This window comes from Quercus lobata, chromosome 7 (assembly GCF_001633185.2).
Source record: "Quercus lobata isolate SW786 chromosome 7, ValleyOak3.0 Primary Assembly, whole genome shotgun sequence".
Classification (NCBI taxonomy): domain Eukaryota; kingdom Viridiplantae; phylum Streptophyta; class Magnoliopsida; order Fagales; family Fagaceae; genus Quercus; species Quercus lobata.
Genome location: NC_044910.1, coordinates 43,043,826 through 43,067,611, shown reverse-complemented (window position 1 = coordinate 43,067,611; position 23,786 = coordinate 43,043,826). Strand labels below are relative to the sequence as shown.

General features: G+C 34.1%; 3 protein-coding genes across 8 annotated transcripts; 1 reads left to right on the top strand and 2 right to left on the bottom strand.

Annotated features, from left to right (window-relative positions):
- Positions 1 to 859: 859 nt before the first annotated feature.
- On the top strand, positions 860 to 3,841 carry LOC115952565 (S-adenosylmethionine synthase 3). Of its 2 annotated transcripts, none has more exons than XM_031069738.1 (2): positions 860 to 1,068; positions 2,330 to 3,841. In XM_031069738.1, exon 2 carries the CDS (start codon positions 2,332 to 2,334, stop codon positions 3,502 to 3,504), a length of 1,173 nt encoding a protein of 390 aa, XP_030925598.1. In that variant the 5' UTR covers positions 860 to 1,068; positions 2,330 to 2,331; the 3' UTR covers positions 3,505 to 3,841. The 2 variants fall into 2 exon arrangements, with proteins under 2 accessions (XP_030925598.1, XP_030925597.1); XM_031069737.1 differs by having other exon boundaries at positions 2,325 to 3,841.
- Positions 3,728 to 5,524, bottom strand: LOC115952567 (thioredoxin-like 3-3). The gene is made up of 3 exons (XM_031069739.1): positions 5,073 to 5,524; positions 4,920 to 4,945; positions 3,728 to 4,416 (listed from the first exon to the last, which is right to left on the bottom strand). The coding sequence occupies exons 1-3, from the start codon at positions 5,241 to 5,243 to the stop codon at positions 4,197 to 4,199; spliced, it is 417 nt and encodes a 138-aa protein (XP_030925599.1). The 5' UTR covers positions 5,244 to 5,524; the 3' UTR covers positions 3,728 to 4,196.
- A 1,402-nt stretch (positions 5,525 to 6,926) lies between these two features.
- LOC115953016 (FAD synthase) lies at positions 6,927 to 17,405 on the bottom strand. Of its 5 annotated transcripts, none has more exons than XM_031070426.1 (18): positions 17,091 to 17,405; positions 16,923 to 16,969; positions 16,599 to 16,719; positions 13,387 to 13,432; positions 13,138 to 13,295; positions 12,838 to 12,955; positions 12,607 to 12,689; positions 11,491 to 11,550; positions 11,031 to 11,285; positions 10,325 to 10,421; positions 10,054 to 10,104; positions 9,842 to 9,922; positions 9,484 to 9,555; positions 8,969 to 9,031; positions 8,564 to 8,716; positions 7,655 to 7,712; positions 7,512 to 7,564; positions 6,927 to 7,415 (listed from the first exon to the last, which is right to left on the bottom strand). In XM_031070426.1, the coding sequence occupies exons 3-18, from the start codon at positions 16,697 to 16,699 to the stop codon at positions 7,338 to 7,340; spliced, it is 1,527 nt and encodes a 508-aa protein (XP_030926286.1). In that variant the 5' UTR covers positions 16,700 to 16,719; positions 16,923 to 16,969; positions 17,091 to 17,405; the 3' UTR covers positions 6,927 to 7,337. The 5 variants fall into 5 exon arrangements, with proteins under 5 accessions (XP_030926286.1, XP_030926287.1, XP_030926284.1 ...); XM_031070427.1 differs by having other exon boundaries at positions 17,178 to 17,405; XM_031070424.1 differs by having other exon boundaries at positions 16,923 to 17,005; positions 17,091 to 17,404.
- Between the last annotated feature and the right edge of the window lie 6,381 nt (positions 17,406 to 23,786).

The window sequence follows — 23,786 nt, the reverse complement described above, 5'->3', positions numbered from 1 at the left end:
TGGGACTATGACCCATTTGGTTTGAGTTAGACAGACGGGTTTTGAATTTGAATGCTTGCACTTGCCTACAAATAAAATACGTAGTAAGAGATATGATCACATTGTTATGTTGGGTCCGGGTCCTGCATCGAACTCGGACTTCGGAGTCAGGATCCACACATGGTGGGCCCCACCAAGTAGTAGATCACTCGGCATCTTCCTAGAAAATCTTAGATGATAACCCATATTGATACGGGAATGCAACTTCACTCAATCTCTAGATTCGTCCTGTACAATCATCACAACCGTCCATTTGGAGTTGGGATAGGTGGTGGTTCATAAAATTATACATTATTAAAACAACTTAAACATACACCCAAGTTAAACATACACGACTTTTAAAAGCTCTATTGACTATTAAACATACATCCAAATTCACAATAAGTGTTATCTTATTATTGGTGCACTTAAATACATTTTTTCAGCAAGTAAACATGACACTCACATGTATAAATACTTTTATTTTTAATGGATATATACAATCAAATTTCAATCTAAGCAATCTAAAATAAACCAATCAAAATTTGGTATAAGCAGAATTTTGTGTAAATGTTTTAACGTAATCACACGTTGGCAACTAAACATGCTTAAAACTTTGAGGGTAAATTTGGGTATGTGCAACAGGTCATATGATTGATTAAAAAGTACACATCTCATGGTTGGTGGGAGAAAAATTTTCCATTCTCGAGTCGCAATTAGCAACTCAATTGGTTGGTGAAAAAGGGACCCACATACCAACCACAAATGTTAGGTAGTTGATGTGAACTGCAAAGCTCAAACGCGAATAGAACGGGCAGCATAAAAGGCACAACACCTCAAAGCCAAGAGCACAGAAACAGAGAGAGAGAGCGAGTCAGACGAAGAAACAGCTCCCTCTACTAACTGCTACCAAATTGCCAAAACTAGATCCCTTACTATAAATATATACGATATAAAACCAAACCCATCTCTCTCTCTTTGTTTCATTTCCTCTCTCTTTCTCATTCCTCCTCCTTCTTCTAAGGCATACATACAGGCGCAGCTCTCCAGGTTCATATATCTATCTAATATGTCCATTTTCACTACAATATCTTGAATAAATGTTGGCCTAGATCTATGTCCAATTAAAAAGATCTTGCAATTGTTCAATGTTTTTAACGTTGAGTTCCCACATTTTGTTTAGATCTGTTTCTGTTGTCACACACATTTTCAATGTTAAATCTGTTTTCTTTTACTAAAAAGATCGGATCTTTGGGTTGTCTTTGTTTTTTGCTCATTTGGGTGTTGATTTTCTTGTTTGTTTTGGTCGTGTTTAAGTTCCCATTTCGATGCGATCTATTTATATGTGGGATTACTGTAGTTGATGTGTGTGAGTGTGTCATAAAGATGCTTTGCATTTATGTAATTTTTTACTTCGTATTTACTACATGGGTTGTTACCAACTTTTACCATGATGTCAACTTTATGTTGGCCTTTTTTTGGATCTATCCTCCGATGTCATGTTAAGTGGATTTACATTGGTATTTGGTACTAAAGGTATGATGGGGTTGTAACAGTAATTATCTTACATCTGACATTCTAGTTCTCTGGTTATTGATTTTGGCAGTTCGTTAATTAAGCCTGCTTATCTAGGACATTAGTCTCTAGATATGCAAATTAAGGATCAATTGTGTAATTTCATATTAATTGACCTAGCTTTTCTGATTTAACGGTGCATCAATTTCCATCACGTGCATGTCATGGCTATAATACATTGGGTGGGTGCCCCTTTTTTTTACTCGGTGAACCGTGCATCTTTCTTTCTTTTAATATAACATTACCTTGATCTATGTAAAATGGAGAGAGATGTTCAGCCCTGGATAATTGGCAAATAGGATTTGTGTTCGTAACAAACTTCTTCATTATTGTAGATAAAATGATAAATAGATAGCTATATCCTCAATACAAGCTTCTCCTTCACCACCATTAAGTGAAATGGAAGAGTTTGGTTACAGTCAGACAAGTTATGGAGTTGGTGAAAATTCTGAGAGTAGATACAAGTAATACTAATATGTAGTCTTTGGCATTACCATATAACCTTGAAATGTATATATGGTGAAAATGATGATGATGTGGTTGTTAATGTCAATGAATGATGGAATTATTGGCTCCTTTACTAGGAAAGGTTATGCATGGTGCCCTTCATTTTTCTTTTTGTAGTGTCCTTTTGTATGTTGACATTTTTAGTTTCATGCGATGTTTTCTGTGAATCTTATCTTGAAATCTCAAAGTGGAGGATCACTAACATATCATATCTTTTTTCCCAGTTTAGAAATGGAAACCTTCCTCTACACATCTGAATCTGTCAATGAGGGCCATCCTGACAAACTCTGCGATCAAGTCTCAGATGCCATCCTTGATGCCTGCCTAGAACAAGACCCAGAGAGCAAAGTTGCCTGTGAAACATGCACAAAGACCAACATGGTGATGGTCTTTGGTGAGATCACGACCAAGGCTAAAGTAGATTATGAGAAAATAGTTAGAGATACTTGCAGAGGCATTGGGTTTGTGTCAGCTGACGTAGGCCTTGATGCTGACAAGTGCAATGTCCTTGTCAATATTGAGCAACAAAGCCCTGACATTGCTCAAGGAGTTCATGGCCATCTCACAAAGAAACCTGAGGAAATTGGAGCTGGTGATCAAGGCCACATGTTTGGCTATGCCACAGATGAAACACCTGAGTTAATGCCTCTAACTCATGTCCTTGCTACCAAACTTGGTGCCAAGCTCACTGAGGTCAGAAAAAATAAAACATGCCCATGGCTGAGGCCTGATGGTAAGACTCAAGTGACTGTTGAGTATCAGAATGAGAATGGAGCCATGGTCCCTATCCGGGTGCACACAGTTCTTATCTCAACTCAACATGACGAGACTGTGACAAATGATGAAATTGCCAAAGATTTGAAGGAGCATGTGATTAAACCTGTCATCCCATCCAAGTATCTTGATGATAATACCATTTTCCACCTTAACCCTTCAGGTAGGTTTGTCATTGGTGGACCTCATGGAGATGCAGGACTTACTGGCAGGAAGATTATCATTGATACCTATGGTGGGTGGGGTGCTCATGGTGGAGGTGCTTTCTCAGGGAAGGACCCAACCAAGGTGGACCGCAGTGGTGCATATATTGTTAGGCAGGCAGCAAAGAGTGTGGTGGCTTCAGGGCTTGCTAGACGCTGTATTGTGCAGGTTTCTTATGCAATTGGTGTGCCAGAACCACTGTCAGTGTTTGTGGACTCCTACAAAACAGGGAAGATTCCAGACAGGGATATTTTAGCTCTGATTAAGGAGAATTTTGACTTCAGGCCAGGAATGATGGCCATCAATCTAGATCTTAAGAGAGGAGGAAACTTCAGGTTTCAGAAGACCGCTGCTTATGGTCATTTCGGCCGTGAAGACCCAGATTTCACATGGGAGACTGTGAAGCTTCTCAAGCCCAAAGCTTGAGCAAGCAAGCAAGTTTTTTGCGGATGGTTATTATCATAGCCATTATTATCCTCGCAGGAAATGAATAAGGAGGCTTGGATGCATACATCAGATGATGAGGATGAATATCACAGCCCTGATAAGAAGACGGAAGAGATGTGTGCTTTAAGTTGAGGTGTTAGCAAACATAGGAACCTACAGCTTTTGCTTCATCTGTCATTGTCTTTTATTCATTTTTTTCGCCTTTTTTTTTTTTTTTCCTTTCATTCTGCAAATATTGTTTCCGCAACCACCTGCATTGTCTATGATGACTCTATAATGTCATTTATTTGAATGGATCAATCTTGAATTTACTATATTGTTTCTTCTAAGTAGATCAGGGCAACTGGTTTCTATAATTTGAATAAGTTACTGCCAGTGATTTGAGAATTATCAATTGTGGATTTAACCGTCATCTATAGCTTGCAATTCATAATTAGTACCAGACATTTTTGAAGCAATAGTAGCATGAAGACATTCAATCTAAAGATTCTGACACCCATGTGAATCTTACAAACAGAACAAGAAAAAAAGAATTCATTACCAAAAAAAAAAAAAAAAAGACACTGCTGGTAGCTTATGAGCCAAGTATAAATAAGGTTTAACAAATTCAGAACCCTCACAGTAAATTGTCTCTACAGCTAAATATCGTTTGTTCATCCTGAGATATGTCTTCAGGAGTGCAACCACAAACGATCGTGCAGCCGCTCTTCTCCAGCACCATACATCTCATCTACCTTTTCACCATCTCGGTAGAAATGAAACGTAGGTGTATAACGAATGTGCTGCGTTGTCTCTGGGCATTCGTCAATATCTGCATATATGAAAGAGAGCTTTGGGAAATTGTTACTCAGCTGACAGAATGAAGGGAGGATCTGGCTACAAACACCACACCTGAAAAGTAATAACAAATCAAAATTACTCCATATCATAGATTCTGTGTAGGAATTTCATGGGTTGTTCAAAAAGAAAAGAAAGGAACAATTTCAATAAGAGAACCATACCATGAGATACTAGAACAAATAAGAGCAATCATGAGAAATATTGCTAGTGCCAATTGCTAATGGTTTTCAACTATACTTGACCTTGTCATGATATAGTATATAGCCTGCTATTAGTAATGGAAGACCAAAGTGAAACCATTTGTAATGTGAAAATTGATCCAAGCAATTTCCATAGCTCAATTTTCCCCACCCATTAGAGGATAAACGCAAGCAAAGTCCACAGCATTAAGAATCAAAATTTAAAAACCAGTTTCCTGGCAAAACTGCCTCTAACTCATACAAATGCAAACTCAATATGCCAACCATCATTACATCAAACACATGGTGTTCATACAAGACGCTCACAGATAAGATAGGGAAAAAGCCATTTAAACATTTTGTTAAGTTACTTACCAAGAAGCACCATAATTGACAACTGCCTGCAAGGATTTTATCATTCAAAAAATCAATAAACTGAAGCTAATCAAAACATGAAAACTAAACAAGCAAATATAATTTCAAAAACAAAAACAACCCAGAAAATAAAAAACATCATCGAGTGCCTACAGGGGTTTTGGAAGACTTAATTTGGAGAAGAATGTCCTTGAGGCTTTGATCACTGGAAGCACTTTTCAAGTTTCCATGGCGATTCAGCGGAAGATCCAAACCTGTGCCATCCAACCCTTTCTTTGCGCTGTCTTCATTTCCATTCGTAGTGGCAGCAGACCCACCTTCCATTTTCCTCTTTTTTTGCCTTCAGAATACACAGTGAGTGGCTGAGAACTGAGAAGGCCTTGGTTTTGGTACTAGGAGCGAGTGAAGTGGCGAATCAATGACTACTTGTTTGTACCGCAATGTCTTTGCCGTTTTCATGTCAGCCACTTTCCTCGTGTTCTAAACTTAGAGAATGTTTATCACATACTCTTCTTTGGTGCACCCTTATGGTATACACACCGCCACGTGGACTGAAATCGTATTTGAAAACACAATTTTAAAATTTTAATTAAAAGCTAAATTCTAAGAATGATTATCATGCTGAAATCATGTTTTGAAAAAATGATTTCATGATTGCACAATTTTAATTGAGGAAAAAAAAAAATTAAAGAATGCCTTAAGACCATTGGTTTAGAAACTATTTTTAGAAACTTTTTACTGAAAAAAGTAACTAAATTTTTTGACTTTTTTTTTTTTTTTCCATAAAAGTTATATTAAAATTTTCATAAAATTGTCCATTAACAAATGCCTTAAGGGCACTTATAATGAGACCTTTAAACTAAAAGTTTAAATTTTAAAGGGTGTGTGTATAAAGTGTGTAATATTGAGTCTATAACTAGATTTTCCTATATGCGAATGTGTATGTTCTAATTAACAAAGTTTTCCTCCAAACCAATTTATAGAAATCTAATCCAACCCATGTAACGACTTATAAATCATTTATTTGTATTATTTAAATAAGTTACATGACTTATATCTGTATGTATCTTTAATCATGTATTATACTTAATAATCATGTAGTTTAAAATGATTTAATACATAAAGTGATTTAATATATATGAATAATCTTATGAGGTCTTAGGTTTGGTGGAGAACTTTATCCATCTTCACATCTGTGATTTATTCCACTCACAATGCATACTTTTTTTTTTTGTTGGGGGGGGGGGGGGGGGAATATTAAAGGTTGCTATTATTTAAAAATAATAAATTTTTTATTATCAAATAGAGACCTAAACTTTGGAATACGAGCTTTCTCTAGTCTTCTCTCTTTTCTTCAAATTTACCTTCTCTTTTCCTGTTTTTTTTTTAAATAAATTATTTTCATGAGAAACTTCAAATTTTCTTGACCAAAAAGTGACCTAAACTTTATTGGTATAGACAAAGAAAGGAGAAGCATACAAGAAATTTTACAGTTCTCCAAGTGCTTTTGAGTTTCACAACATAAAACCCTTCTGAACTAGAGCAAATTGTGATATCATCATTTGAGTTCTGTGACATTGGGTGTATAATTTTTTTCTACAGTAAGTAGAACAGGTACAAACCTAAGTTGAATCATGCAACGCCACTGAAGGCTGAAGCAGAAGGCCAAGGGCCCTGTGTATTGTGTGTGCGCGCACGCGCACGCTCTGAATCTCATTTTTTAAACGAAAATATATAACAGGGGATGGAACTACATCTCCTTCCCCCCAGGAACTTTGAAAGGGCCTCGTGTGTTTGATAGGTTGCTTAGATGTATTATTGATGACATAATGATTATGATGGTTGTTTATTTAGTGGCGCAAAAATAAGAATAATAATGATAATCCGAAGTATGACCTGCAAAAGCTCCTATATATTAATGAGCTCTGTGTCAAATGTGCACTTATTCTTCCCATAGTAATGGTATGGAAGATAAAGATCATGAATTTAAGACCCATAGATTGCATGTGTATCTTACTAACAAAACAAAAATCCTATATATCAAGAAAGACAAGGCAAGTAATTAATCAAAGACCATTGAACCTTGAAGTAAAGACTAGAGCTCTGACATTCATTCCTACTTGCTTGATAACTAATATGAAGTTCTTTGTTTCCTACATATTTGTTCTCAATGATAAGGCATTGCCCAGGTACAGAGTATTTGTATTTTTGGAAATTTTATTTTTTCTTGGCTCTTCTTGTTTCCCTTTCAATCCTAATTCCAAGGATCTCCTTGTTCTATCAATATCTGAAAAGAAAAGGTACCCCCATATATCTATATATGTTCGAGAGTTGTCAGAAGTGATTGTAAACAAGTCAGCTCCCCCAGGTCCCAAAAGCTTGGCAGGCAATACCTCCAAGACAAGTGCAATGATCAACTTAGTTAGTTTCAGAGAAAACCCCTGGATGGAATTTCTTGCACAAAGCTTCCATGGCTGATTCAATTCGTGCTTGGTCCTGCAACCAAATTTTAAAAAAGCTAAATTTCATGGAAGAACTTGTTTACAGGCTTTAATGTAAAAGTCATTTTGTCCACATGAAGTTTTCTCATACCTTGCCTTTGAAGCTAATTGTGAGGGGTCCCCTTCTGGATCTGCGATAAGCCCCTTGATGATGCAGAAGAAGAATAAAGTTAAAATGAGATAGAAAAAGATATAATATTCTCCTGAAACCCACACTAGCTAAAAGACTCTTACCAATGTAAAGGTCTGGGAATTCAAGACAAAGTTTTGATAGAGGTTGAGCAGTTTCTACCTGAATGTTATCAAACATAGGTAACAATGAGGTGATGCCACACACAGTAGAATATTGATGGTACATGAACATTAAAAAAAGAGCTAGTAATACCAGTAAATTAACCATGAAAAGTAAAAAAGATTGCCTGAATTCTACGATATGCATCATTAGAATTGCTAAACAATATGTTTTCCTTTGACAAGAAAAATTGTATCACAGGTGAGCTTCCTAATCTTAAAATATCCATTCTGGAAACTTCACGTACAGCAATTCTAGAATTCACTTTGAGAAAAATATAGAAAACATGCTAGTGAAAGAGTGTGTGATTTATTTCTTCCCTTCATACACAAAAGACACCGCACATATTTCTCCATTATATTTGAACGTTCATACCATTAACTTCTCGACATTGTTCCCCAAATTCAAGGCCATCATCTATACAAACACTAATATTTAGCTATGGTAGGCCAAGTGTGCATTACCAATACTATTCAGCTTAACCCATTTAAACTCCAATTCACACTAAAAGAGTTTTGAAAGACTTCATGTGCCTATAACTCTGTCTGCTCTTTATAAGGGACAATGTCTTAAATGTAACTTGCCTGGTGCATGCAGCCAGATGGCTGATACAGGAAAAGCGGAACTAGGAAAGACAAACATCTCAGTACTTGGTAACATCTCCCCCCCCCCCCAACAATCCCTCCATCCCCTTTCTTTACATGCACTGAAGGTCAAGTATGTCAAGTCTAAATACATAGATAACCAGAACAAGCTTAAACCCTAGCAACAATAGAAATGACTACCACAATCAATAGCCAACAAATTAAATTATCGACAGAAATATATAGGTATAGAGTTTAAACACATACATCTGAAAGCTGTGTTATCAAACACTTAGATATGTATGGCTCCATCATTTCAAACAGGCCACCAGATCTTGTTAATTCAATCAAACACTCCCACTCCTTGTCCAGCTCCATAATATTTGTTGCAGTAAGAATTATCACATTTTGACACTTGATCTACAAAAGATTGTCTGACACTTAGTAGTTCAAACTGACACAGTAACACTTGATAAATGACATTGTATAACAGATATCAAGTTGGTCCAGGAAGAAGTTGATCATTTGATATTGCGTCATTTTTCATAGCTAATGCTTCAATAAGGTGAGGTTCTAGCTCACCTTACACATCAAAAGCATACTATCAGACGCGAGCAGCAAGCTTGATTATTAAAAAAAATAAAAGTATCAGATTTGAGCTTAGAAACTTACCAAAGGCACAGGCAGATTTTCATGGTGCAACAATTCAGTGATACCTTCGGGCAACTGAGCCATCTGAAAAGGAAAAAATGCAAGTATGAGATCAATTCACTGCTTCAAATACCCCAGCATCATAACATAACCTTTAACATAGCTGGTTTCATTTTCCCACAAGAAAGGCAAAATTTTCCCTCAGTATCCAATCAACCAGGAAATTATACTAATAAGAGAATAAGACTCTATAATGGTGACAATGCATTCTCCATGTAATTATGTCATCCTTTCACATCAATGCATGCATAATTTTCCTTTTCCTTTTCCTTTTTCTTTTTCTATCATTTCAACAGACATATAACAGATCAAGTCACTCTATTTATCCAAAAATAAGATACATCATGCTATCTTAGATCTATATTGAATTGGTAAAAATATATTTTTATCAATGATTTGAGGAAATATCTTAGATCTATATTGAATTGGTAAGTCTATGAATCAATCAAAATAAATTAACTCTAGAAATCAAATACCTCATTCCGGTCACCAGTGCATTGATCACCAATAAGATGCCGAAGATACTCCTCAAATTCCTCATCAGGAGCCTAAATTGTGGATACATGACCAACAAAGATAGAGTTAGCGCAACAAATAAATTAAGCCTTCAGAAAAAATGACATCGCAATGACATGTCCATGGACGAAAGGTACTAGTAAATGAAGTTAACAGAAGCTTGAATAATTAGAATTTCCATTTCAGATGCTAGCTTTATCAAAAACTCTGACAAGTTTTGTGGTAAAGGAAGAGTACTGGGGAAAAAAGAATCTGACACATCTTGTAAGATGTTAAATTTAGCATTATAGAAAGTTCACTTGAAATTAAAGAACGCACCAGACGAACCCCAAAGGCCTTTGCAACACCTGATGAAGTAACATCTGAATGCAATGGGCCTACCCCTCCATATATAAAAATCTGTACAGTTAGATCAAGGATATACACAATGAACAGTCAGAACATAAACTAAGAAGCAAAAACATAATTCATTTTATATGGTTTCAAATAAAACCACTAAAAGGGTTCTCTATCAATTTGCAACAGTTTACCAGATCATTAGCAGATTTTTGCCGCTCAACTTCTTCAGCCACAGAATCTACCTGGTGCAAGAAGAATGTTGAAAAAAATGAAACTGTAAAATGAAGTCAATAAATACAACTTTTAGAAATGTGTATGTAACTCTGCGTCTCTCATTCAAAGACGAACATAATGCTTATTAATTAATGTGCATATCCCCACCACAATTATTAACTGAGGGTTCAACCCTGTGCATAGGCCAACTATGTTTTACCAAGATGAATTCAGCAAATAATAACTTACATCATTCCGAACAACAGTAGCTTGTGATACACTCCAGCCAATAGAATGGAGCTTTCTACACAGCAAAGGTCCTAACTGATCCTCAATGGTGCCAAACCTGAGCTATGGAACAGATAACAAAATACTGGGGACTTCAGAAATAACAGTCGATGGGGAAGAAAAATAGAAACCAAAAGGGTTACACCAGACACTGATATTTCATGAATTTCATACATTATGGATTCCACATATTCTTTTCTTCAATCAGAGATTCAGAATATTCCTTGCCAAAACATATCAAAACATGTGAGACATTGATGCACATGCCCGTGTCATTTTGCATGAGTGAAAAGAAAAAATGCTGATAAATAGCAATCTAAGATGTTAACATAAATAATGAAACTCTACTGCTTTGCAATTACCATGATGATGTCAAGATAATTTTTAAATGTTGGTGAAGGCTCAAATAACAACCCATAAGATATAGCAATGACTCATGAATTAAGCTAAATATCAAAAGAATTTTTTTTTTAAGGAAAAAATAAATAAATAAAAAAGAAGTAATTGACAAGGGAAGAGATTCAATAGTTAAACAAAATAATATATCTCTTGAGAGGCCATCCAAAACCTTTCAAGTCTGATGCGAAGGTAGAATAACTGACAAAAGAAATCAAACAAACAGAATCCATTTGCAATGAAACCCATGTAATATCAACGAAAGACTTACAGAATCTCATCCCCCACAGCAATGACTGAGGCTGTGAGCATGCTGTTTTTACGTAAATCAATGCTATCCGGGCCATTGCTAGCAGCAGAAAAACTCCCACAAACAGGAGAAAACTTTTTTACTCTCCCCGCTCTCTCTAATCTTCCATCAGAAAGCAGATATGCAGGTCTAAATGTTTCTTTGCTACTGGAGGAATCACTGATGCACAATAATGCATTAGGTACTGTGTCATATATGCTCCCAATTGAAGTGTAACTGCGAACATTCAAAGGAAAAAAACAAATCAGAATTGTTGAAAAAAAAAATGAAATCCAGTATACATGCATGTCTCATTTACATTTGCACCAGGGACTGAACTAGTTAAAGTCAGAATTATAGACTGCACCACCAATGTTGAACAAATAACTTAAAAAACTGAACAAAAATTCCAATATTTTATAAAGCAAAGATGAAGTATTACCCTTGATCATAAAGACTGCAGTACTGGACCTTGCAAGTTAATATGAAGGCCCACACATCTCTGCCAAAAAATAAAACCCCAAATTTACACTAACTTAAATTCAAGTGGAACAATAAAAATTTCCGAACCCCATAAGCATCACTATGAACATTCATGCAAGAACCAAACAGTAAAGTCCCAAGGAATAGCGTGGCTTTTACTGTCAACAAATAAGATTCCTAATTAACTACACCATTTGCTCGATAGGGCCATAAATGGCTGCTATGATGCTACAGGAAACCAGAAGCTTAAAGTATTTAACAGTTAAAATTATAATAAAATAAACCTTCAGGAGCCTTGGTTTGATTTCCCAAACAAATATTTATAGTGGAAATAATGCATTACGCTCATAAAGAGGAAAAACTAAATTGATTGATCTGGTTCCTGGCACATGATTCATTTGTATGAGTATCTGTTTTACAAATGAATTGATATGGGTCAACATACATATTCATTAATAGTCTATATCATGATAGATACTTATCTATCTAGGAATCTTAGAATATACCATTCATAGAATAGATGAATAAAGGGTATGTCTATAAAATAAAACAATTAAAGATGAGTGTAACACTAACCAAGTAGCTATTGATAAGAAAAGCTTTCCAGATATAATAACAAAACAATTAAAAACCTAAAATAACTGCAATATTACAAATTACTGATAAAAGGAGGAAGGAAACCAATAAAAATGGTCTCCCATATTCATGTTACTAATAGCTAATGACTTCAATGACAGTGCCAGAGCTTTGCTTCTGCCTCTTTCTTTTTAAATGAAAAACTGTGTATTTTAAGTAACGTGATTTTTTGATAACTAACTCCGATTTATTTTGCCTTGACAACCTCTTAGTATATCAAGAACTAAATTCTTTGAATTGTACTCAATGCTGTTAATGTTGCTGAAATGACTACCCAATACACACACACGCAAACATACACATATTGTATGTGTGTGAACTCCTAGTCCATTTTCCATTAGCTTTAAATTCAACTAAATAAAACATTTTTCTGATTTGCTGTCAGACACCCCTTGCCATTTGCCAGGGAGGAAGTAGCTAGGGAGAATAAATGAGATACCTGTATGACCAATCCAAGATGGGATTCACTCGCATGAAGGATGGCCATCCAGGTGAACTAGGAGAAAACTGTTCTTGGCCTACCTGAGAGATTGAGTAAAACAATTAAAAAATATATATATATCAACTTTCATATAGAAATCACAAAAAATTATGGAACATAATCTAGCAGGTAAGAAAATATGTAGCTAAGATATATCATGTCTTTGTCAATATAGAGCATGAAAGATACCGCAGTAGGATCACCAATTCGGACACCAAGGAAAATAGCTCTAATAGGTTTAGTCTTTAGTAAATCTTCCAGACCAGACTTGAAATCTGTGCGAATGATATCCAATTGTAAACCATAACTGTTCAAATAAAATAAGCCAATTAGCAGCCAGATCCATAAACATTCAATAAGCCTACAAGGCTACAAGTCAGAAATTCTTAGCAGCTTGAGAAAAAATAAACTCTATCAAACATACAATTAAAAAAAAAGGTGGGGGGGGGAAGGATTTCAATAAAAGAAAATAAGAGAAGCTTATCTTACGCAGAGGCCGCATCATAGGTAAATGAGTTGATTTCAGGGAAAGCACAAGTGCTCTCAAAATATATTGTTCGAATTGGAAAGTCATTGAGACCTTCATTAGAACAGCTTTGCTCCTCTTTATACAAAAAATAGCCAGCCCTAAGTACATGCAGCAAAACCTATACACCCAGTTTCATTGTCACTATCTATTAGATAAAAGACAACTGATGGATTACTCCAAAAAAAAAAAAAAAAAAGGTGAAAACATACAGTTGAATCCTTTCCTCCATTAAAGCTGAAGGCGACCTCTTCGATACTGTTAAGGAAAAGAATATCAGGTCTTTCAATCATCAGCAGACTTACATGCTCCCAATATATAATGACAAATAATGATTATAATCATGGCAGTTTACAAGAACAAAAGGAACAAAAGATGCATATGAAACGCAGGGAGGCAAAACTAGAAAATTACAACTTAAAAACCACCCTTTCCTCATCATTCCTTGAGGTCCAGTAACGAAAAGAAATGGCAGGCCACATGAATAATTCCCGAGCCTATTCATTTCCTACATCCATTTCTTTTTGAGTAAGTAACTCCTACCTACCTTCATTTCCTTCAACCTAAATAGGGAAAGTGACCCTTTTCCTTCATTCTCATCTTCTCTAAAACAAATATAGTGTTCATCTGTCCAGAAGTGGCGAAAAATGTATACACTAACAGCATGTATGAAGTACAATGGCTGACAATCATATTTATCTAAACCTAAGCAAATGGTATTCTGCAACATTTCGTTTCCAATTATTGTCTGGAACTGTTAAGGTTGTTTTCTTATTAATCAAGGCTAGCTAAGTACACTACAACTCATTACTTATCCCACAAAAAAGTAGAGTACGACTCATTATAAAAGAACAAAGGAGAGATGCCTTCTAACTAAATTAGAGTGTTCAGGTAATTAGCCATGTTAAAAGAACATAGAATCGCTACATAACATGAAGAAAAGTTCGCTTCAGAGATCAGATACATGTCCCCAGAAATGTTTGCCCCTACACTTCCGATTTGAATCATCCATTATCCCAGTATGGGATCTCACACCTGCATAATGCATGAATGGTCCAATTTATGCAATGTAAACAATACATTGTAAGGGATATGCTACTTCCACTAATGTTATTGAGTGGGTTTATGAAGCAGGTATAAACATGTGCATGTCTTTATGTGTGTGTATTGGAAGAGAGAGAGGGGCACAATTGTATAGAAGGCAACCAGATTTCTGCAAAGCACTGAAGTATAATTTTTCTCAAATGGGAATGTATGTCATAAAAGTATTTTCCTGCTGTCATATTTGCCAAAATATAGATATTTTCATTTCTTTGAACCAAAGGCATAGGATCAATTCCTGCCCTCAATTTGATTTGGGTAAAAGGGGCTTAGAGTTTTCCTTTGGACCAAAAAGGAAACCAAAGGGTGAACGAGAACAACTTTTCCATCAGATGGTCTCTGGCAACCATTATTGTTCTTGAACCCCTTCCAACCATCCCCATACACATCATCCTAAACCCGTAAGGAATTCCAATTTGGTAGTTAGCTTTGCAAGAATTCAACATTGAAAATTCTAATCCTATTATTTGCACAATGTAAATCAATAGAGTTCAATAATCAAAAGTTTGGTTTCACCAACATCATCTTTTACACATGAGCATGACAATAGTAAATATCAACAAAAACTGTCCATTACGTAGTTACTAATTTTATCATTCTATTAAATACCTCATAATGCTAGCATCAAATTAACCACAGTGCTGACTCAAACTGTAACAAGACTTCCATATAAAACAAAATCTCTTCTATTAGGTGAGCAATACTTGCATTTATCCCAAACCTAACCAACCCCCCCCCCCCCCCCCCAAAAAAAAAAAAAAAAAAAGTTAAGTCTCATCAATGCCAAAATCAGTAACAGCACATATAAAAAACACCAAAAGAATCTCATAAATAAAAACTGAAATGACCCAGTAACATTTGTCATATCCGCCCAGAGCCAAAAACACATAACACGAATTTGTTGTGTCTATCCTAGAACTACCAAGAAGACCCTCAAATCTCCCTATTGGCACCCAAAAGTGCTATCAACATGTGACAAAAAGGGTATTTTATTCTCATTGATGCCCGCCACAAACGCCGCAAAACATTCTACTAAATACCAAATTATGCTAGCACAAACTTTAACCCATTTGATAAGCTAATATGATTCTATTCCAAAAATGGAGACTGGAAAATCAAAAGCCTCATGGTGCTTACTCAATTGTAAGAAAACCTCCATTTAAGGAAAAAAATTCTTCTAATAAGCCAGCAATATTTGTTGTACTTATTACAATCCCCCCTTCCCCCCCCCCCCCCCCCACCCCCCAAAATAAAAAACAGACCTAGTAATACTTTTCATATCTACCTAACACCCAAAACAAAACAAGAATTTATCGCATCTGTCCCAAAGAACACCCTGAATCTTCAGATTGACACCTAACACACTAGCAACAGACACAAAAATCTAGTAATGTTTGTCATATCTACTCTAAACCACTGCCCCACCCAAACAGTAACGACATGCAGCAAAAAAATCTAACCTCTTAGACAAGAATAAAAAAATAGCAACGATCCAGAAAAAACCGTTAAAAGGAATGTGCCACAGCGTCCTTTCTTAGATTTAATAAGTATAATAGTTAACCATTAAACTTCTTCACATCCGTATCTAAAAAGTTCATTCATCCTCCACTCATTAAACAGAATCTTGACCGATAACTTGACAGAAACACTAGACACTTAGTTTCAAACAATAAAAATAGAAATAATTATGTACCTATCAAAACCAAATCATTCATTTTAATCCACAGATCTAACTTTCTTCTTCAATAATATTGTAGGATTAAACAGCTTCACAATAAGACCATTTCTAAATACAAATCAACAATATAGAAAGACTATAACATGTTGAAAAGCATGTTAAATCCACCAAATGTCATCTTCAATAAATTGGTGGCAGAAAAGGCAAACCAAACTGGCTCTGATAAACTCTTTTAGAAATAAATGCATAGACATAACATCATTCAATTATATTCATTTCAACATCACCCATTTCATAATATAGAAGGATAAAATAAAAAACCTTAACTTTTGGTATTATTAAATTTCATTATTCAGGGCCTGAGGAAACATATATCTCCACTAAACTGACCCTAACAACTGCATGACTGAGCCTAAGGGCATTCTTCCTTTTTTTCATTATATCAAATCAGTATGTATTAAGAATAAGATTCAAAATGTTTACATTCTTTTCCTTTAACCAAATGGAGTGTAAATCCAAAATCCATGACAACAAAAATCACAACCCAATTCATAACAAATACTTTGCAAGACAAAAATACAAATTACAGAACTTTCAGAAACAAATTAAAACCAAAAGGCAAGGTGAAAAAGAAAAGAACTTTACGAGTACAGAGTCAGGGCCCTCTTAATGACATAGATGGCGTTGTTATACTTGGTCTTGAGCCTCCTGTCATTGCTCTCTCTGATTGCCTTATCGATCTCCATGTTCCCTGACACGCAAAAATCTGTACAAAAAACCATCAGACATGAAAATAAAGAAAATGGGGTTTATAGAAATTTCAAATATATTGCTGTTTCTTTAAAAAAACAAGCAAATGGGTCTTCATAAATCAACAAAAAGCTCAAAACTTTGGAGTGAATTAGGCAAATGGGTATTCAAAACTGCTGTTACTTGCGAGATATGAGTCTATAACTACGAAAAACTCACTTTCAAACTCGCCTCTGAAAAGACTCTCTCTTTCTCTGATGCAAAAACTGTGAAAGGGAGAGCAATGAATATGTATGAACAAGCTGTGAAACAAGTGAGAGATATTTATAATCGATTTCTCTGAATCAGAACAAATTGCTGAGATGGATATTTTGGATTTAGCATTACGTGTTGTTTGGATGGCACAAACTTCTGTATATCTGAAACTGAAAGTGGTTTCTTTTGCGTCTTCAACTATTTATTTTTAACACTTACTCTGCTCAAAGCACGCAGTCAAGCCGTTGAATAATATGAATGAAACGGAAACTTGGATCCGGATGGACGGTCTTGTAATAAAAAAAAAATATTCCAGAATGATTCCACTTTCTCTGTGCGTTTGTGTTTTTGGGAATGGTTTTTTCTTTTCTTTTTATTTGGATTTTGAAGTAGATAATAAGCTTGCACTAGATGTAATCCATATATGATTCTCACATTTGCAGTAACATATAAAGATTTTTTAAAAAAAATTATTTATTTCTATAGATGGAAAGGAGTGGAGGATTTCCATTATCTCCTTTGGGAACACAAAAAATGCTACAATTATGGAGTTTTTTTTTTTTTTTTTTTTTTAAATTAAATGTGGAGTACAATATATCATATATTGTCGTTATTTCTTGTTGCTCAACATGTTATCTGACTGCTTATTATTTTTGATTGATTATTATATAACCAGTCAAAAATCCGTGTAATGTATGAGATTTTTTTTTTTTTTTTTTTTGAGAAAAATGTATGAGAAATTTTGATAAAATATAATTTTATCAAAAAAAATATTTCATCTAGCATTTATTTTGTATGTAAATATGAAATTTATCATTATGATAGATATTAATATATACATTCGTTATGATTATGTTTTTATATTAAATATTAAATATGAAATTTGATAATTATGGTAGTTATTAATATGTTTTTATTATGACAATGTTTTTATGTTCAAAATATTAAATATATAACTATGGTAATTATTAATAGGTATTATTGAACTTACTTTTCTAGATTTTTTTTTTTTTGGCTTATTTTCAGTATTTTTTTAATTGAAAACTCTTTTTGTTTTAATGAGAAACTGTCATATCACCTACTAACTAAATAAAATGTGAAGATTAAAACCTACTACCACTTGCTGTATTTAAAACATAAAGAAATCTCTAGTTAAAAAAGTACTGAAAATAAGCCAAACTCTTTTTTTTGTACACGACACTTTTATGTACTTTTAATAGGTTTAAGCACCCATCACTAACCACTTTTTGGGCTCAACAATTATTTGGATCACTTATTTTATGAAACATAATGGACCAATCTTTACTAGACAACATCCTAGCATCTATCATAATTACTTCTCTCAAGGTTCATCTTTTTTTACTTAGTTATTCACGTAGATTATGATTTTGGGGGTATATTTTCCCATTGAAGACATCCAAATCATACTAATTGGTGCATCACCCGTGCCTTTTTGTTCCAATTTATGCAAAAATTCACCAACTCGCTTAAGAACTCTACCATAACATTGTCCTTTGCTGAGGTTCCTCAATCCACTAGTGTAGCTGTCTTTCGACCTTAGTAGCCACCTTTTGGTCACTAGCGTGGCTATTCTCCGGTTGCTGATCATCATTGTTTAATGTCATTGCTAACATTTTGGAAGATTCATTCCACATTATGTTTGGTTCACTATTTCCAATCCGGTCATTTATGGACATGGTTTCCTTCATGATATTACATTTCCAAGTTCAAGATTCCACTTTGGTTTGATAGGGGATATTACTATATGCACATGTTTTAATTAACTTAATGTACTTGTCATCTATGTTTTATTGTGTACGTATTTTAGTCTTGGCCCTTTTAATATGCCCGAACCAAGACATTTCAATTACATATACTTTATATTAAGCTCTTGTAATACACAATTCATAATGTAATAAAATGTAGTTACTAAGAGATTTTCATTGTGGATGTAGACTGAGCAGAACCACATAAACTTTCTTTTTTGTTCTTTCTTTCTCTTTTATTGTCTACATTCTACTAAAAAAAAGCTTTTTTTTAGAAGATATTTTTAAAAAGCTGATTATACAAAAGTGCTCAATTTTACCACAAATAAAGCATAATAAAGAAAAAAAAAAAAAAACAGCTTTTATTTATAGAAATGATTATACAGAAATTTCACTTGGATATATATAGAGTTAAAAAAAAATTTAGTAAATGATTATATAAAAAAAAAAATAAAGGGAAAATGAAGGTTTCTAGATATATCATGTATGATTGCGTAGATTTCTTTTCATCGTTGTTGTTTTTTTTGGCGAATTTCTTCTTAAGGGTCCATTTTGATATAACTTATTTTGCTGAAAACTGAAAACACTATTGTATAATAATTTTTAAATGTGTGAAAAATTACTGTTCACTCTATTTTTTACTGTTCATAAGCCTAAAATCACTGTTCATGGACAATAAACAGTGCCAGACACGCGTCCAGATTAAAAAAAAAAAAAAACTAAAAACGCGCAAAGAAGCAAAACTTGGCCATGGACGTGAATCCAAACCCACACCTTTTTTTTTTTTGGTCAACAGAGGAATTATCATTAAATTTAGGAATTAATAAGTCTATTACAACGTAAGCAAGCTTTATCAACTGCTAGAATACTTTCCACCACAGACAACAGGTACAAAAAAATAACAAAAGAGTCTAGACTACTAGCATCAAGTTTGGCCTCCTTACTAGCACCAAATGATTATATAAAAAAAAATAAAGGGAAAATGAAGGTTTCTAGATATATCATGTATGATTGCGTAGATTTCTTTTCATCGTTGTTGTTTTTTTTGGCGAATTTCTTCTTAAGGGTCCATTTTGATATAACTTATTTTACTGAAAACTGAAAACACTATTGTATAATAATTTTTAAATGTGTGAAAAATTACTGTTCACTCTGTTTTTTACTGTTCATAAGCCTAAAATCACTGTTCATGGACAATAAATAGTGCCAGACACGCGTCCAGATTAAAATAAAAAAAAAAAACTAAAAACGCGCAAAGAAGCAAAACTTGGCCATGGACGTGAATCCAAACCCACACCTTTTTTTTTTTGGTCAACAGAGGAATTATCATTAAATTTAGGAATTAATAAGTCTATTACAACGTAATCAAGCTTTATCAACTGCTAGAATACTTTCCACCACAGACAACGGGTACAAAAAAATAACAAAAGAGTCTAGACTACTAGCATCAAGTTTGGCCTCCTTACTAGCACCAAGCTACTAACAAAAGATTCGAAACCCACACTTAGTTCTTTTAATGAAGTTGTTACTTTTGCCTTTTTTTCATTTTTTTTTTTTAAGAGAGGAAAGAAAAGAAAATTTTGATTGCGATGGGCCATCTCTCTCTCTCTCTCTCTCTCTCTCTCTCTCTCTCTAGGAAAGAGTGCATGACGCCATGACTCATTGGAACTGTATTACGTATTAGATAAGGAAGGCAATTCACATTGTCCAAAATTTGGGTTGGGACTTGGGACTAACAAATATAAAAAGCAGGCATGTTTGTTATTCTATTTCAAACACAATATTATATGTATTTTTATATATTTTTTCATTCATACGTATTTTAAAAAATTATAAACTATATTATTTAAATTTCTCTATCAAACACCTTCAAATTCTCTATCAAACACCTCCAAATCATTAAATTTTAAATTCACATTAAAGTTTTTTTATTTTCAGGCTCATCACTTTAGAGTTTAAATCCAATAATTTCGGGTAAAGGTGAAATATAAAATTATAAATATTTAATCCCACCCTTTTAGTGATACCAAAGCTTAAGAACTATTTACTATAGTTTGGTTTTTGCTAGAGTAAAAAAAACAGCAATTATAGTATTTTTGAACAATTTGCCTGATTATGGTCCCTAAATTTGAAAAGGTTTGATTGTGACACTCCACTACCGTTTTTCGCTCAAAAAAAAGATTGTGACACTCCAAAATTTTAAAATGTAACATTTTAGTCATTTCATCTCTTTTTCCATTAATTTCAGTGCCGAATTGCTCAGACATCCCATATTTAAGGATCAAAATGTAATTTGCCAATTTTGTCTATATTAACTAAAAAATGCTACACTAATTATGTCTATATTAAAGGATGAAAATATAACTTTTAAATTGAAAGACTGAAATCTATCACACACTTCCTTCTCAAAAACAAAAAACAAAAAACAAAAAAACCTATCACACACTATATTGGAGGGAAGTCGATTGCAATTTACCTCCAAAAAATATAAAAATTTCTATGGTTAAACAAATTAATACGTGTGTATGAACTTTCCCCTCCTTCTATCTTTGGGTAGAGAGCATTTAGGCAGGACTCCTTTACATAAAAAGAAAATTAAAATCTTATATATATATATATATAAAAGATTATATATTAAGAGGTGCCTTTAAAGCAATCGTTAATAAACTATATTAAGAAAGTTTTTAACACTATTTTCATAGAAAATATAAAAAGCTATTAGAAAAATCATTTGCTTTATCATTTTCCCATAAAATGTTTTTAAAAATAATTCATATACCAATGCCCTTAAAGCATTTGTTAACATTTCCTTATATATGTATGCACGCACACATGATTGTATTTTAAGTCTATTGTATTCTCTCCATGATGATTGCTTTTTGTTATTAAGCGAAGATACCAATTGGTTTTCGGAGTAGGTAGAGATTGAATCACATATCTCTTATTCGAAAACAAGAGTCTTTACTTGAGTTAATTGAAACTCACAAAATATTAAAATCGGTTGCATAAGGTGAATGCAATTTATTAATGGTCACACTCACAAACTTACATCTAGAAGAAAATGCATATGAATATAGAGTCTCATGAATATGAGACTGCTTCCTCCTCTCCTGTGTTACTTATACTATAAAGGCAATAAATTATCAACCTTTCTGAAGTTTAGGCTGCGTTTGTTTCGACTGAAAATGGATTTAGAAAAACAATTTACACCCTGCTGTGTGTTTGGTTGCGCATGGAAAATTTGGTCAAACAGAAAATCATTTCTGTTGACTGTAAAATGAGCTTGGCTGAAGTATAAAATAGATTACAGATCTATTTTACCTTCAAACCATTTTAAAAAAAAAAAAAAAAAAAAAAAAAAAAAAACCGAACCAAGAGAGAGAGAGAGAGGCCGGTCACCTAAACTTGAGATCAACTCCACCACCGTCTGGGTCGTGCCTCTCACCACCGATCAAGCAAAGATCAACTCCACCGCCGATCTGCCCTATTTCTCTCTTCCTCCCTCTGCCACCCATGTCACCGATCTACCCTTTTTCTCTCTACCCATGTCGAGCAAACCACTACAAGACGAGCGACCCACCATGACCTAGTCGCCTCTACCGCGCGATCTTACCTCCGCCGCCTCTAGATCGAACCCAGTCGCCTCTCTCTCTTCCTTATTCTCTCAATTTGACAGGATTTGATGAACTTTTTTGTTGGGTTTTGTTTCTTTTGTGTTTATCTATTGAGAAATGATATTATATATTTGTTTGGAAGTTGAGAAAATGTGAGCAACAAGTAGAAAATGTGTTTTCTATAGTATTTTCAAGAACACAACTAAACACTAAAAAATATTTTTCAAAGTATTTTTTAAAATGCCACCAAACACTTGAAAATATTTTCTTTTCTGAAAAATATTTTCACTTGAAAATATTTTACACTTGGAAAATATTTTACATCGAACCAAACACGGCCTTAAATGATGACTCTTCCTAGTTCCTATAGAAGATGTCTAGAGGAGTTAAATTAACTGCATCACACTCAGAGTTCCCTGTAAGATATATTGAGCAGTATCATTAATGCTTTCACATTTTGCATACGTGTACGTATGTGTTAACTGTAGTAACAATGACAGTTTGACCCAATAGCCTAATTTCCATCCGTGGGTGGTGCAAGTGAAAGTGAAACCTTCTAATAATTAAGAACAGCAAGCATGGTGTGGCCTAGAATTCCATCTCGTGTGTGAGTGTGAGAAATTAAGAGCTCCTCTAATGCTTTACTAGAATCACTGATTGAGAGTAGCCACTATCTAATGCTTTACTAGAATCACTGATTGAGAGTAGCCACTAATTAATGTTTAATCATGACAGCAAGAAATTGGGTCTCTTTCATGAATTTGATCAAAACGTTGTCTGGCAGTAGCAGTTTCTATTGCAGTGACAGTGAGCATACCCTGATAGTGATCCCAGATTCATAGAACTCCATGCTGAAGTATCTTGGCTAGTTCATTTAGTATGCGTTTGGATTGTTTCTATAGCCCAGCGTCTGCGTTTTGTGTTCTTTTTTTTTTTTTTTTTTGGGAGTAGCGCGTTTCAACTGCAAAGTGCTTTTCTAGTAGATTCGTACACCGTTCACGGAACCCACAAACTTTTTTTTCAACAAAACTTTCATTAAAAATGGGTTCCACATCACTATTCACATATTTAAAAATTATCTTGTTACAGTGTTTTCAGTTTTCAACAAAATAAGCGGTATCCAAACAGACCCTTATTATAACATAAAATGCAAATTACTTTTAACACCAACTTATATACAACTTTGCTGAAAAAAAAAAACACAAAACACAAAACACAAAATACAAAATACAAAACAAAACAAAATAAACCAATTAAAATGTTGTGAACTTAAAAAAATAGGCAGGTGAAGAGGTCTACATCAATAACAACATGTTGTCTTTGTTTTATAGTTACTATGCATTTATTGACCTTTCAACTTCAAATAACGTGTTCTATCTTCACAGTAAAAAAACTTCTAATTGTTTAGAAGTATGGAGAGAAAGGATAATAGAGAAAAGAAGGGAAAA